Source organism: Nerophis ophidion, linkage group LG04 (assembly GCF_033978795.1).
Source record: "Nerophis ophidion isolate RoL-2023_Sa linkage group LG04, RoL_Noph_v1.0, whole genome shotgun sequence".
In the NCBI taxonomy this organism is placed as follows: domain Eukaryota; kingdom Metazoa; phylum Chordata; class Actinopteri; order Syngnathiformes; family Syngnathidae; genus Nerophis; species Nerophis ophidion.
In genome coordinates, this window is record NC_084614.1 from 64,024,890 (window position 1) to 64,038,941 (window position 14,052).

Here is a 14,052-nt window from a genome sequence, read left to right on the forward strand (position 1 = left end):
GACTGGTGTGTCCTGAATAGATTTTTCTACAGGCCTGTATCACTGGAACAACAACAAAGCTTTGTTGGCCTTAACATGCCATCAAGTGAATTAAAAGCTGTCAACTGTGTCCAAACTTCACCACCGTCAAATCCCTCCTAGTTTAAATAGGTTTTCTTACTGCAGCGATTTTATAATGAACTCTGAAAAGGTCCCACATTTCAAAGGAACTTTATTAACGCTTTAAGGCAGGGGTGTCAAACGTGCAACCCGAGGGCCGGATCAGGCCCGCGAACAGGTTTTATCCGGCCCACGGGATGAGTTTGCTAAGTATAAAAATGTACCTCAAATTTTGGAATGAAATGAACTGCTGTTCTAAATGTGTCCACTGGAGGTCTCAATAGCAATTCTTTGTATCTTTGTAGATAATGCTACATATGTACAAAATAAACCACATGTTAGTACACCAGTCAAGGAAAATTATCTAAATACCATACTTTCATTTTATTTTGATATTATTTTTTTATTTTGATGGATTGAAAATTAACACCAATGAGTAGACTGAAGAACATTATCACATAATTTATTCAGAAAATGTAAAATATGACAAATAAATATAAAATACTATTAAATGCAACATGAAAGTGTAAAAAAAAACCCCCAACAACAACATTATGATTTGTACAATTTCCGAATGTGCATGTTCTATTTTTAAACACAGAAAACAGACTGAAGTTGTCTTTATTTTTAAGTTATCGTACCGTGGTTTTACCAGTCTATCCCACTTGGGAATAGATTTTTCTCCATGTGACCCCTGATCTAAAATTAGTTTGACACCCCTGCTTTAAGGAAAAGAAACAAATGTTTCAAAATATATTTTTTAATTATTTAAAAAAGCCTAAACCACATCTTGCTAATTTGGACATTCAGGATCTATTTTTTATAATTTCCCACGTTGTAGGTCAAAGTTTTCAAACTTTTTCAACTCAAATTAAGAATTGGGTTCCTCACCAGGACGCAAACTTATTGACATGGTATGGGCAAATATTGCACAAAAACTCATGGTACCTGCATGTATGAACCTCCTATTTACGAGCTTAACTCAAATCCATCCATCCATTTTCTACCGCTTATTCCCTTTTGGGGTCGCGGGGGGCGCTGGCGCCTATCTCAGCTACAATCGGGCGGAAGGCGGGGTACACCCTGGACAAGTCGCCACCTCATCGCAGGGCCAACACAGATAGACAACATTCACAGTCACATTCACACACTAGGGCCAATTTAGTGTTGCCAATCAACCTATCCCCAGGTGCATGTCTTTGGAAGTGGGAGGAAGCCGGAGTACCCGGAGGGAACCCACGCATTCACGGGGAGAACATGCAAACTCCACACAGAAAGATCCCGAGCCTGGATTTGAACCCAGGACTGCAGGACCTTCGTATTGTGAGGCAAATCCCTTTTATCTCAATTCATAGTGCTCCATCAAAATTAATTGAAATTGGTGCTTGGCCCCCACAAAACAGCACGATTTCAACATGTAAATTGCCTTTAAATAAAACTAAAAACTTGTAGACAATAAATATTTTATGAGCACACTACAACAGAATCTACTAATTACAACTACAGTAGTTTTAAAAAAAATAATGTGATAAAAATGTACAGCATTTACTTCGGACAGCGGATTTCTAAGGCCTCTCCTTCCAGCTATGTTTCTGTCGAACACACACCATCAGCAGTTTATCAATAATTTCATGGATAAATGTCCGCCGTTTGGCTATTTTTTTTACATTCTTGGCTGGCGTTAGACTAATTCTGCTTTAGTTTGGTGCAGACTAGCAGTACTACGCGCAAAAGGTTTTGCCAAGTTGGAGACATGATCAGTCAACTTTTTGATGATTATTTTCTTTAATTCTATGAATATCATCAGCTTCTTCTTCTCAGCACTGTCCTTCATACTGACTTTCTTCCTTGCTGTGGTTGGAAAACAAAGTTGTTTTTCAGATACAAGCTAATACTAGCGAGTTAGACCAGATGTCTTGCGAGGGATGTTTGTAACTAAAATTTTTGCTTGCAACCGAAAACACAGAAATGATCTGAGAGACAGCTGTTAATTCAAAGCACTCTTAAATTGAGGTACCACTGTATTACAAAAACCTGCATATTAGGCTCTAACCTCCATCCATCCAACCTGCAGGACGACACAGTGTGTGTGATCACAGAGGAGCCGTTCTACGCCCTCTTCTCCTCGCTGGGCTCCTTCTACATCCCTCTGGCCGTCATCCTGGCCATGTACTGCCGCGTCTACGTGGTGGCCAAGCGAACCACCAAGAACCTGGAGGCGGGCGTGATGAAGGAGCGTCAGCAGGACTCCAATGAGCTCACCCTCAGGATCCACTGCAGGAATCAGCAGATTCAGGACCTGTGCGCCACCTCTAAAGGCGGAGGAGGGGCCTCGTCGGCCGGCCGCAGCACGCTGACTGTCAAGCTGCTCAAGTTCTCGCGGGAGAAGAAGGCGGCCAAGACGCTCGGCGTGGTGGTGGGAATGTTCATCTTGTGCTGGTTGCCGTTCTTCTTGGCTCTTCCTATCAGTATGTGCTTACCTCTCATCTTATTTTATGTAATGAGTTCTAACACATGGAGTTTAACATTATAACATGTGAGGATTACCGTTGTATAATCATGTTTGGATTTTGAAACAAATTTTTACACCAGAAAATATTGAAAATGTATTCCGTTCGATTATTATAATCTTTATTAAGTGTGCACACTGCAAGCAATCTTATATCAGCATGCAACAATTGTTATTCTGGACTAACAAAAGTTTTTAAACCATGTTAGCCAAATTGACTTATTTTAAGTACTAAAATCGGAGTTGTTTACAATTATGTAAAATACCGTAAACACAATAATATTTGGTGTGACATAGAGCGTGTTAATAATAAAGACATCTTGTTGACATCGGTTTTACTTGTTTAGCCTTGCTTAAATTTCAGCTTTTGCATCGCAGGCAATTTTGAGTAACTTTCTACATTCTTCCATAACACATAACTGCCTTACAAGTTTAAAAATAAGTTAACCTTTATCATATCATTAGTTCGGAAAAATAAAAGCTCCTCATTTGTAAACATTACTGAAACAAAAGTGTAAAAGAAAAAAACATGAAAAACAACTGGACTTAATAAAAAAAAAAAAAATGCATGAGTATCAATGATAATACTAGTAATAATGATATCAACAATTGGTTAATTAATCAAAACATGTATTTTTTAAATCTTTTTTATGTATTTTTAAAATATTTTGTAATCGATTAACGAAAATTAAGTCACTTTTTTTTAAATCGTAAAAAATAAAAATCACAATCTGGATGTGAATTGATTTGATTGTGGCACCCCTATCAGACAGGCAGCTTTTTACTGCATTAAAATTCCCCCCAAAATACTGTGCCTTGAAAGATTTTTGTGGTAACAAAGCAATCCAATTTAGTCGTGCATATTTTATTTGTGCTATCTTACATAACATATTTTAGGTTACAAGACACCAAATTGTCCAAACAGATCACACATGTCAAAACAAGTCAATCTCACCGTGACAAATAGGAGGTTAGATTATTTTTTTAATGTTCCACCGATCTGTGCAGGAGCTTTAGCTGTGATCTGACCTCTGCAGTTGAAGTGCTGAGTCATGGCTATTCTGCCGAGTCATGAAACTGCACTTCAGGCTCAATAAAAAAAAACACACTTGAAAGTTTCCCCTATTAAAAAAGAAGCATAAAAGGCAGGATTCTGCATGGCCGCTTTTATGACTTAAAGTGACCTAGGAAAAGTGTATCCTCAGTGATGCTAATGCTGCTAGCTTCATACTATTGCTAGTATTCTCACATGTGCCTTCTTCCGGAAGTGAAAAACACTGGTGGTCAACAAAGCCAAGGGGCATACAGTAGATATCCTTGCAAAAAGCAGATACGAGCAAAGAATGAAACAATCCAACCGAATAGATCCCTATACTTTAAAAAAAAAGATGTGTTCTGTGATATTAAAGATTATCCGTCGGTGGAGTGCCCAGACATATAGAACTATCTTGTGCTCGAGATGTCACTCTACCCGACAAAACAGATGAAAACTTGGAAAAGCTACAACTCCTTTGTGTATGGCTAGATTAAGGACATTGGTATTATAAGACACCGCCTGACAAAATAAACAAGAGGGGAGACGTGGAAGTACCTTTCATGACAAAGTATCATTGACCCTGACTTTCTAGTTTCTGTTTGTTAAAAATCAAAATACAAACATTAACAAGATAATACTTAAAGGCCTACTGAAATTAGATTTTCTTATTTAAACGGGGATAGCTGGTCCATTCTATGTGTCATACTTGATCATTTCGCGATATTGCCATATTTTTGCTGAAAGGATTTAGTAGAGAACATCGACAATAAAGTTCGCAACTTTTGGTCGCTAACAGAAAAGCCCTGCCTTTACCGGAAGTCGCAGACGATGACGTCACCCGTTGATGGCTCCTCACATCTTCACATTGTTTTTAATGGGAGCTTCCAGCAAAAAGAGCTATTCGGACCAAGAAAATGACAATTTCCCCATTAATTTGAGCGAGGATGAAAGATTCGTCTTTGAGGATATTGATGGCGACGGACTAGGAAAAAAAAAAAAAAAATCAAGTTAAAAAAAAACGCGATTGCATTGGGACGGATTCAGATGTTTTTAGACACATTTACTAGGATAATTCTGGGAAATCCCTTATATTGTTATTGTGTTGCTAGTGTTTTAGTGAGTTTAATATTACCTGTTAGTCGGAAGGGTGTATCCATGGGTGTTTTGACGCCAGTGTCTGAGGGCAGTCTACGGCAACTGTACGGACGGCACAGGCTCAGCTGATCTCCGGTGAAAGGCAAATTTTTACCACAATTTTCTCACCGAAAACTGCTGGTTGACAAGTGGTCGGGATCCATCTTCGCTTGACCGCTCTGATCCATAGTAAAGTTTCACCTCCAGGAATTTTTAACAAGGAATCACCGTGTGTTTGTGTGGCTAAAGGCTAAAGTCTCCCAACTCCATCTTTCTACTTTGACTTCTCCATTATTAATTGAACAAATTGCAAAAGATTCAGCAACACAGATGTCCAAAATACTGTATAATTATGCGGTTAAAGCAGACGACTTTTAGCTGTGTGTGTGCGCAGCGCTAATATTTCCTAACAGTCCGTGATATCACGCGTACACGTCAGCATTCTGCGACGTTTTCAACAGGACACTTCGCGGGAAATTTAAAATTGCAATTTAGTAAACTAAAAAGGCCGTATTGGCATGTGTTGCAATGTTAATATTTCATCATTGATATATAAACAGACTGCGTGGTCGGTAGTAGTGAGTTTCAGTAGGCCTTTAAATGGGAAATACGAAACCTTAAGGGTTCAGCATATCAAACAAACCTTTAACAAACTTGTGCCTTGTTCAACTTGGCTCCCTTGGACTGCAGTGCGTGACACTTTTCTCATCGTCTTTAGTAAAATCTTCCCCTCTTCCGACCTTTTTGATTACCTCTCAAGGAACTCTGAAGAAACGTTAATCCTTTTTTCGATTTGAACAGTTCGCACAGCCGAAAACAACGCAAGTATAGGGCATTTTTCTTCAAGAAAGGCTAAATGGTGTTCAGTAGAATTGAGAACAGGTGCTGGCTTGACCACCACGCATATTTAATTAGCCAGACGTGAGCTGGACGTGGTGTTATGTAAATATAAGCAATAGCACAATGAGCCCCCTTGAGGAGCCTGGTCACTCATGGTGTTTACATGGAGGACAAGACAGCTAAAATAGATCCATCCTGCATGGAAAAAAGAGCAAAAGCATGGCCAAACTGGGAGAATGGATGACAGTGATGCATCATGGGAAGATGGCACACGATGGTCTTATTGTCTGGTTTCACGCTGTGCTTCTTCATATATAGTCAGAGATAGCAGGGGATGATACATGATGGCCTTACAAGTCCATGTCGGAGGGATTAATACATCTCGCAGGAGATCTGTTATCTAGGACAAATACAAATCTCGATCCCACACAATCCCCCGACAGATTCTCGGAAATCCCACAAGAACACAAAGATCACCTGCCTCACCTGGGGTCACAGGCGGCTTAGACGTCCACACAATAACAGCCAGTGGTTAAAAATGAAAAGCGAATGCTGCCCCTCGGTGGCCAGGACTGTTTTCCGCAGCACATTTTGATTTAATAATAATAATAATAATAATAATAATAATACATTTTATTTATAAGGCGCCTTTTTGGGCACTCAAGGACACCGTACAAAATCAAAACAATAAAATCAAATTGGATAAAAACAACAATAATAACAACAACAAAGATATATAAGATAAGATAATTACAAAGAATAAGCAGTCCGGAATAGGTGAGATTTGAGTCTTGACTTGAAGAGGGACAATGAGTCCAAGTTATGAAGGTCTGGTGGAAAAGAGTTCCAAAGATGTGGGGCAGAGCGGCTGAAAGCTTGAGCACCCATGGTGGACAGTTTAAATAAGGGGACAGTGAGATGGATGGATGAAGAGCAAAAAAACACATTATTCTAACCAAATATATTTTTTCTTCCCTTCTGTGTTTAGGCTCTTTCAACAGAAATCTGCGTCCTCCCGAAACCTTCTTTAAGGTCATTTTCTGGCTGGGATACTTCAACAGCTGCCTGAACCCCATCATTTACCCCTGCTACAGCCGCGAGTTTAAACAGGTACAATGCAATGAAAATTGTAGGATGAACACTGGAAGCACAGGTCAGGCAACTGGGGATACTTGAAGAGTTGTATTACCTTAAAACATTAGCCCGACTGTATCAAGACTCTAGACTTCTGCCTATGGCCGCATACTGAAATATCAAAAAAGGCAGGGGCCATTTGTATTTGTATTAATATTTACCTCTGTATTTGTACTCCCCACTTTTTGTATGATTTAGTTTTTCGCAAAAACATTTACACATGTTATCATATAGCCAAACATCACGTTGAGCATTGAGTTTTATCACTAAGGTCTTCTTCTCCCAGGGTCTGAAGTGAAACAAAATGACATCATACCATGGAGACATGGCAGAGACATTTATAAAACAACCTTGACCTCTTTCAAACTTGCTCCGAACGAGCCGTTTGGAATTTGAGACTTAAGCGATATTTTTGGCTCTAGTTACATTAGCAGGTATCTCCATATATGGTAGAGGTTTACCCAAAAAGCACTGTGTGAGTTCACCAATTTTTTTCAGTTTTAATCCAAAGAGTCCAATCAAACCTCTTTTTTTTTACTCTCTATCCTCTTGTCGTGTGGCAGACTGGCTCGTACATCCACATAGATCCTGCGCCGTTTCTATTTCTAGAGAAAAGTAGCGTATATTTGTAACTTTTATCTGTCAGTAGACTCGATATGTAAGTGCTAAAAACAACAACATGGCAGACAGTGTGAAGACACAGTCAAAGGGGGGCTTGGCCTGGAGGAGGGCTAAATAAGACCGACTGCCCACAAAAAGGCGCATTCTGAAGAGGCAGTCAGAAAGTGGCAAAAAGACAGTCCCTAAAATAAAATATATGGACAAAAATTGTTTTAACAACAAGGGTTTTAACTGTAGAAAAAAAAATCTTAATATTACCCCTTTAAGTACCTTTGTTCTTACTCGCTTCTGAGGCTTCAATAAGACCAGTGCGCCGGGAAGGTAAAACATTGTATTACACTTTAAGTTTGGATGCAGTGAACACCACACTTAATAAAATTAATACCGTATTTTCCAGAATATAGGGCACACCGGATTATGAGGCGCACTGCTGATGAATGGTCTATTTTCGATCTTTTTTCATATATTAGGCGCATTAAAGGAGTCATAATATTATATATTTTTTTCTAAATTAAAAACACTTCCATGTGGTCTACATAACATGTAATGGTGTTTTTTGGTCAAAATGTTGCATAGATTATGTTTTACAGACCATCTTCAAGCCACTTTCTGACAGTTGCTCCCGGATGCGCCATTTGTTGGGTGGTCTTATTTAATCGGCTCACCTTCGGCAGCATTGTCTTCCTGTCATTGTTGTACCGGTGTAGCGTGCAAGGACTGTAGTGAAAAAGATGGTGCTAACTGTTTTAATGACATACAGACTTTACTTAAATCAATAACAGAGCAGCATCTGCTCATCCGGAAACAACACCACCGGAAATGTGTCCCGTGAAAAAGCGTCCGACCAGAACTGTAATAACTAAATTTACTAGGGTGATTAATGTAAACTCACTACACCGGTATGTTTTAGCGCTTTCATGGCGAGTTTACTGACAGATGTAAGTAAGAAATTTACACTACTTTGTATTAAAAATGGCAACAGCGGAGGATGAATGTCCCATAACAAGAATATAGAGAAAAAGAAGATTATCAATAGGGCTGCAAATCTTTGGGTGTCCCACGATTCGATTCAATATCGATTCTTGGGGTAGCGATTCGATTATAAATCGATTTTTTCGATTTAACGCGATTCTCGATTCAAAAACGATATTTTTTCGATTCAAAACGATTCTGTATTCATTTAATACATAGGATTTCAGCAGGATCTACCCCAGTCTGCTGAAATTCTAGCAGAGTAGTATATTTTCTTAAAAACGCTTTTATAATTGTAAAGGACAATGTTTTATCAACTGATTGCAATAATTTAAATTTGTTTTAACTATTAAACGAACCAAAAATATGACTTATTTTATCTTTGGGAAAATATTGGTCACAGTGTCCAAGCTTATGAGATGCGATGCAAGTGTAAGCCACTGTGACACTGGATGAAAACCAACACTTCCATCCTACTTGATGTAGCTTGAGAGGAGCTGCAAAGAAGAATGGGCGAAACCGCCAAAATACAGTTGTGCCAATCTTGTGCCATTGTATTCAAAAAGATTTGAAGCTGTAATTGATGCCAAAGGTGCATCAACAAATTATTGAGCAAATGTTGTGAATATTTATGTACATTTGACTTTATATTTTTTTTATTTTAGTAAACTTGCGAAAATTTCCCCCCCAAAAAACATTTTCACATTGTCATCATAGAGTTTAAGGAGTGTAGATTTTAAGAACAGAAAAAAATGTATTCCATTTTTGGAACAAGGCTACATAACAAAATGTGGAACTGTGAACACTTTCCGAATGCACCGCATGTGAGCTATTGCTTGTATTCCGTCATGTGACTTCTTCCCGGATGTGAAAAGCAGTGGTAGTCAACCAACCTAAGATGGCTGTTGTACGGTATAAAAGAGGCTTACATCTTCTTGCAAAAAGCACATACAAGTAAAAAAATATTTGCAATGGAATAGATCCCTATACTTTAAGAAAAAAAGATTTGTCGAGTGATATCAAGGATTATACGTTGGTTGCCTTCCTAGACATATCGGAACTATCGTGTGCTCCAGACGCCATTATACATGACAAAACATATGAAAACTTGGCAAAACATGGAGGTCTACAACTTCTTTGTGTGTGGCTGGGTCAAGGAAATTAGTATCAAGACTCTCCTGAAAAATTATGCATTGTTTTTGCTTGGGTAAGGTAGCATGATTTAACTTTGCGTCTACTGCCATGTTTGTTGGTGCTGTTTCACGCGCTGTTTACAAGTATGCATGTTTTTTTCTGTGTGGAGTTTGCATGTTCTCCCCGTGACTGCGTGGGTTGCCTCCGGGTACTCCAGCTTCCTCCCTTTTCCAAAGACATGCACCTGGGGATAGGTTGATTGGCAACACTAAATTGGCCCTAGTGTGATGTGAATGTGAGTGTCAATGTTGTCTGTCTATCTGTGTTGGCCCTGTGATGAGGTGGCCATTTGTCCAGGGTGTAAACCGCCTTCCGCCCGATTGTAGCTGAGATAGGCACCAGCGACCCCAAAGTGGTAGAAAATGGATGGATGTTTTTTTCTCGTCTTTATCAAAATATAACTATAGAAGTCAACATTGTGTATGTGCTGAAAGTTTCATTTATGATTGTTGCCTTTGGTAAAAGCTTAACTCTCTTAGGGATTTTGCTCACATTTGCTTTCTTTTATTTTCAAATACTCCTAGCAAACATGTGTTATAGAAATACAAATAATATCAAGATAATACGTAAATGGGAAATATATTCATTATAAGTATATCAAACCAATATTTAACGAAGTGATCACTGCAAACTTTTGCGTTCTTCAACTCTGCTCCCTTAGACTGTAATGTGTTACTTTTTTAGTCGTCTTTTCGTAAAATCTTGTACTCTTCAGCCCTTTTTGATAACCTCTCAAGAACTCTAAAGAAATGTGTATCTCTTTCACAATTTGAACAAAACGTATAGCCGACGAGGACCAAGTGTCTTTTTGTGTCGTTCCCACCATTTCCGGGCCCTATATGTTTGTCAAAATGTCCCAACTTGTCGGACTACCTCCTCAGACTATGAGCTACAATAAACTTCCAGGGAGCAAGGAAGCAAGAAAGCAGCAGCCCACTTGATGATAGAAACATAGGGACACATGGTCGTCATCACAACGCTGCTATAAATAGTTAATCTGTTAGCGCTTTTAATAACAATATCATTAATATTCAAGTCACAAAATGTAAATGGAGTATTGTTGTTGGTTTTTGAATGTTTATTTATTTGATTTTATGGGCGAAATAGAGAACTTCCCATTGTCTGCGCTTCGAGCGAACTTTTATTTACGTTTATTTACAAGTTAGAATGCATTAAATCAAATCCGTCCGTCGTCATGTCTTTCGTAATGTTGGTGAACTGTAGGCAAAATGCCAGAAGTTCCCCTTTAATAGCCGGGACGTCAGTAAAAGCCAAGCAATATTGATCACAATAAGCAAAATAACCTGCCAACAAGTGCTGAAATTTGAAATATTCTGATTTAAAAAAGTATAGCTTAAATATTAAGAGATACTATTAATGACAAGTTTATTGGTCTAACAAAAAGTGCCTGGTCAGAAAACTGATATCTACTTTGTATTTTTATGACTTTGCATGTCAAATATAATTAACTTTGTTATTAAACCCAAATTAAAATTATATTCTATTTCACGTAATTCCTTTACCTTTAGGCTACTTTGAAAATATGATTAAATATTATGTTTGCATTAAATTCAGTCCTATATCATTTTATTGTATTACTTTTCTTTTTGGAAAAAAAGGTGTTCATACTCACCATAAACATGCATTTTCAGCACGGTAAAGAAAAACGGTCTTTTCTGTACTCCTTTGCTAGGGTGAATCGTAGAATCAACGCTCCATTGATTGTCTTTTTGTTATAGTATAACGCAGAGTCAACATGCTCAGGATTGATTTAACTAGTTCAGATCGGCTGTTCTAGAACCCAAAACTCAGAGTTTCCCATCCTAAGGTAAATCAACCTACTTCAGGTTTAGAGTTTGTTGAACCTCCAACCTGGAATACTCTCAAAAAGATACAAACCATGCATTGTTATCCGATTAATCACAGACTGGAGTGAACTGAGGATAGTGGCAACACTCGGAACAAGAACCTACCAAATGACTGCCCTATTTTGCCCTTCAGGCCTTCATCCGGATCCTCCGCTGTCGCTGGAAGCGAAAGCGCCAGGGCTGGCAAGCTTACTACAACTATCGGTGCCAGCAGGGCTCCAACAACTCCACTTCTTTCCTGAACGGAAGCCAGCATACGCTCTCCTCCGTCAGCCACAGCCCACGCTGTGTCGCACCCAAACTCCGCCCGCCGCCCTGGTCCTCTAACGCCGCACATAACCTCCTGCCTGCCGGCCCGGCCTCCCCAACTCATCGAGGAAGCCGGGCAAGACTGGAGTGTGAAAGGCAGTAAGCGCAGAGCAACAACTGTTTGTGTGTAAAACAAGAAAATATTTGTAAAATTGACTTTCTGAAGACTGACAGCAGTTGCTGTTCACCTGTGATGACATGGTATAAAGAAAGGTGGTTGTATTTTAAGATGATCCTATTTATTAAATGTCACTTCCTTGAACTCAAGGATGTGTAAAGAATATGTTCCCGTTGTTGGATTAGAGAGGGCTACTGGATATCTGGTGGCAGCAATAACATGCATAGCTACTTTGGGTTGTCTTAAACACTGTGAAATTTTAAGTGTTTGATATTGAATTAGTCAACATGTATTAAAGGATTTGACTCACTTGAACGTAGTGGGATGTATTTATGTAAGAATTGTTTACGTCAAAGACAAATTCACTATTAGCAATGACGAGTAACATGCACATAACATTTTATTCATTGATCATTTTTTGTTTTTTTAAGCTTGTTAAAATCGACATTCTAGGTCTCACTTAAGACCATACATTATTTAACCTGTGGTTTTGTGAAAAATGCTCTATATTTGTCCTTCTGTCAATACAAACTTCTTATAATAAACACAAAGTATGTATTTTTTAAAGTTGTTATTCTTATTAGGCTACTTGAACTGCACTTTTGAAAAATTGTGCCTATCATTCACAATCGCTATGTAGGACAAGCACATTTTTTTTATTTTATGCATTCTAAGTCGTAAAATATGGCAAGTCCGAGGTGCCTAACAATGCAGCCACCTATTGCCCTAATAAATCCCTCTAAACAAACCTCCAATAATACTCCATTTACATTGCCACGGCCGAAATATTAACCAAGTATTAGCGATATTGTTATTATCAGCGCTTATACAGACAAAATACGTTTAGCGGTGCCGTGATCACAGAGAGCTAACTTGCTTATGCACCTTTATTGACATATTGAGCCGCTGCATTGCTTTTGAGCTGATGAAAGTTATTTCAAGATTATATCTCATGCCTCCCACCTGAATTGTAAAAGTATGTGAAAAGAGGTCACCTTTGACATCCAATTTAAACCCGGAGATTGCAAGAAAGACATGAAAAGACGATTGTTTGCAGGATTTTTTCAACCTTTCGTAAGGATTATGATTATTTCTTCATCTAAACCAGAAGATATGCATATCCCATTGAGAGCAGACAATGAACAGTAAGTGATTGTTTTATTATGTTGGTGGTTGTTATATCTTGTTCAGCATTTAGCATTACTGCTAAATGGTGCTAAACTAATCTGTTCAGCACACAGGCTCAAAAACCTATACAATGCTCCTTGTATTCAGGCTGCGAAATAACAGTTTTGGATGATAATTGGTCCCAAAGTAATATGTGTTGTCTTTCACAAAGTATGCCGTGAGTAGAAAGTAGGTTTGTAGGTTTGAAAGGTGAATTTTACGACTCATCTATGAAATTAAAATAATGTAGTATGCTTAAAATGGGCAAAATACAAAAATATGACATATTATGAATATGTCTATCATTCAATTACATATGCACTTACAGTGTTTATAGAAAACCTTAATGGAGATGTTTGGATGTTTTAGAGCATCTCCTTTTGGATGTGTTGTTAGTTTACTTTTTTAGCATTTATATCCGATTTAGAATGCATAAGTAAAGATGTGTTCTTGTCTCGCATTGAGATTGTAAATGATAGGTAACATTTGGAAAAAGTGCATTTCCCCTTTAAAATGAACACACACGAATACAATGTAGTCATTTACTGGGCTAATGCAACACTAATGGCAGTAAATCAGGACTCTAATGCAGTAAAGGTGGATTTTCTGTATGATTACACATTTTACTTTTCTTCCATAAACTGGATAAAGACGAGGCGTTTTTAACAGGTAAAAAGATGTGTGCCGCCCACATCAAACCTTGTGTTTACTTCCGTCATAATCTTGACAAAAATAAGGAAAACGAATCCAGTTAACAAGATAATTTTCGTTCTAATCTAATCTCAAATGTCTCTTCTAACAAGAACAACTTTGTCACGTTGATTAAAGCTCAATTTGAGATGTTTTAAAGGACGAAAGGTGAGTAAAAGTAGCGCTGGATGTCGCCAAATGACGCACTACAAGAGAGGTTTGAAAGCTGTAGTAAAAGTACTAGTACGTTTTGGCGGATAAAATTGGTATTAAACTGAAGGTAAAGGGTTTTTCTAGCCGGTTGTGCAAAAAGTGCGGAGTGAGATGTTGGTTTTTCGCGTAGTTTAAGGACGGAACGTGG

At 38.3% G+C, this 14,052-nt stretch overlaps 1 protein-coding gene across 4 annotated transcripts in view; it reads left to right on the top strand.

Moving 5' to 3' along the window:
• Positions 1–12,376, top strand: part of LOC133551739 (alpha-1A adrenergic receptor-like) — a 96,757-nt gene extending 84,381 nt beyond the window's left edge. For all 4 annotated transcript variants that reach the window (XM_061898766.1, XM_061898768.1, XM_061898767.1 and 1 more), the window contains 3 exons: positions 2,174–2,567; positions 6,607–6,728; positions 11,541–12,376. In XM_061898766.1, the coding sequence (XP_061754750.1) occupies positions 2,174–2,567; positions 6,607–6,728; positions 11,541–11,819 (795 nt within the window). In that variant the 3' untranslated portion in view covers positions 11,820–12,376. The remainder of the gene's footprint in view (positions 1–2,173; positions 2,568–6,606; positions 6,729–11,540) is intronic.
• Positions 12,377–14,052: the final 1,676 nt, after the last annotated feature.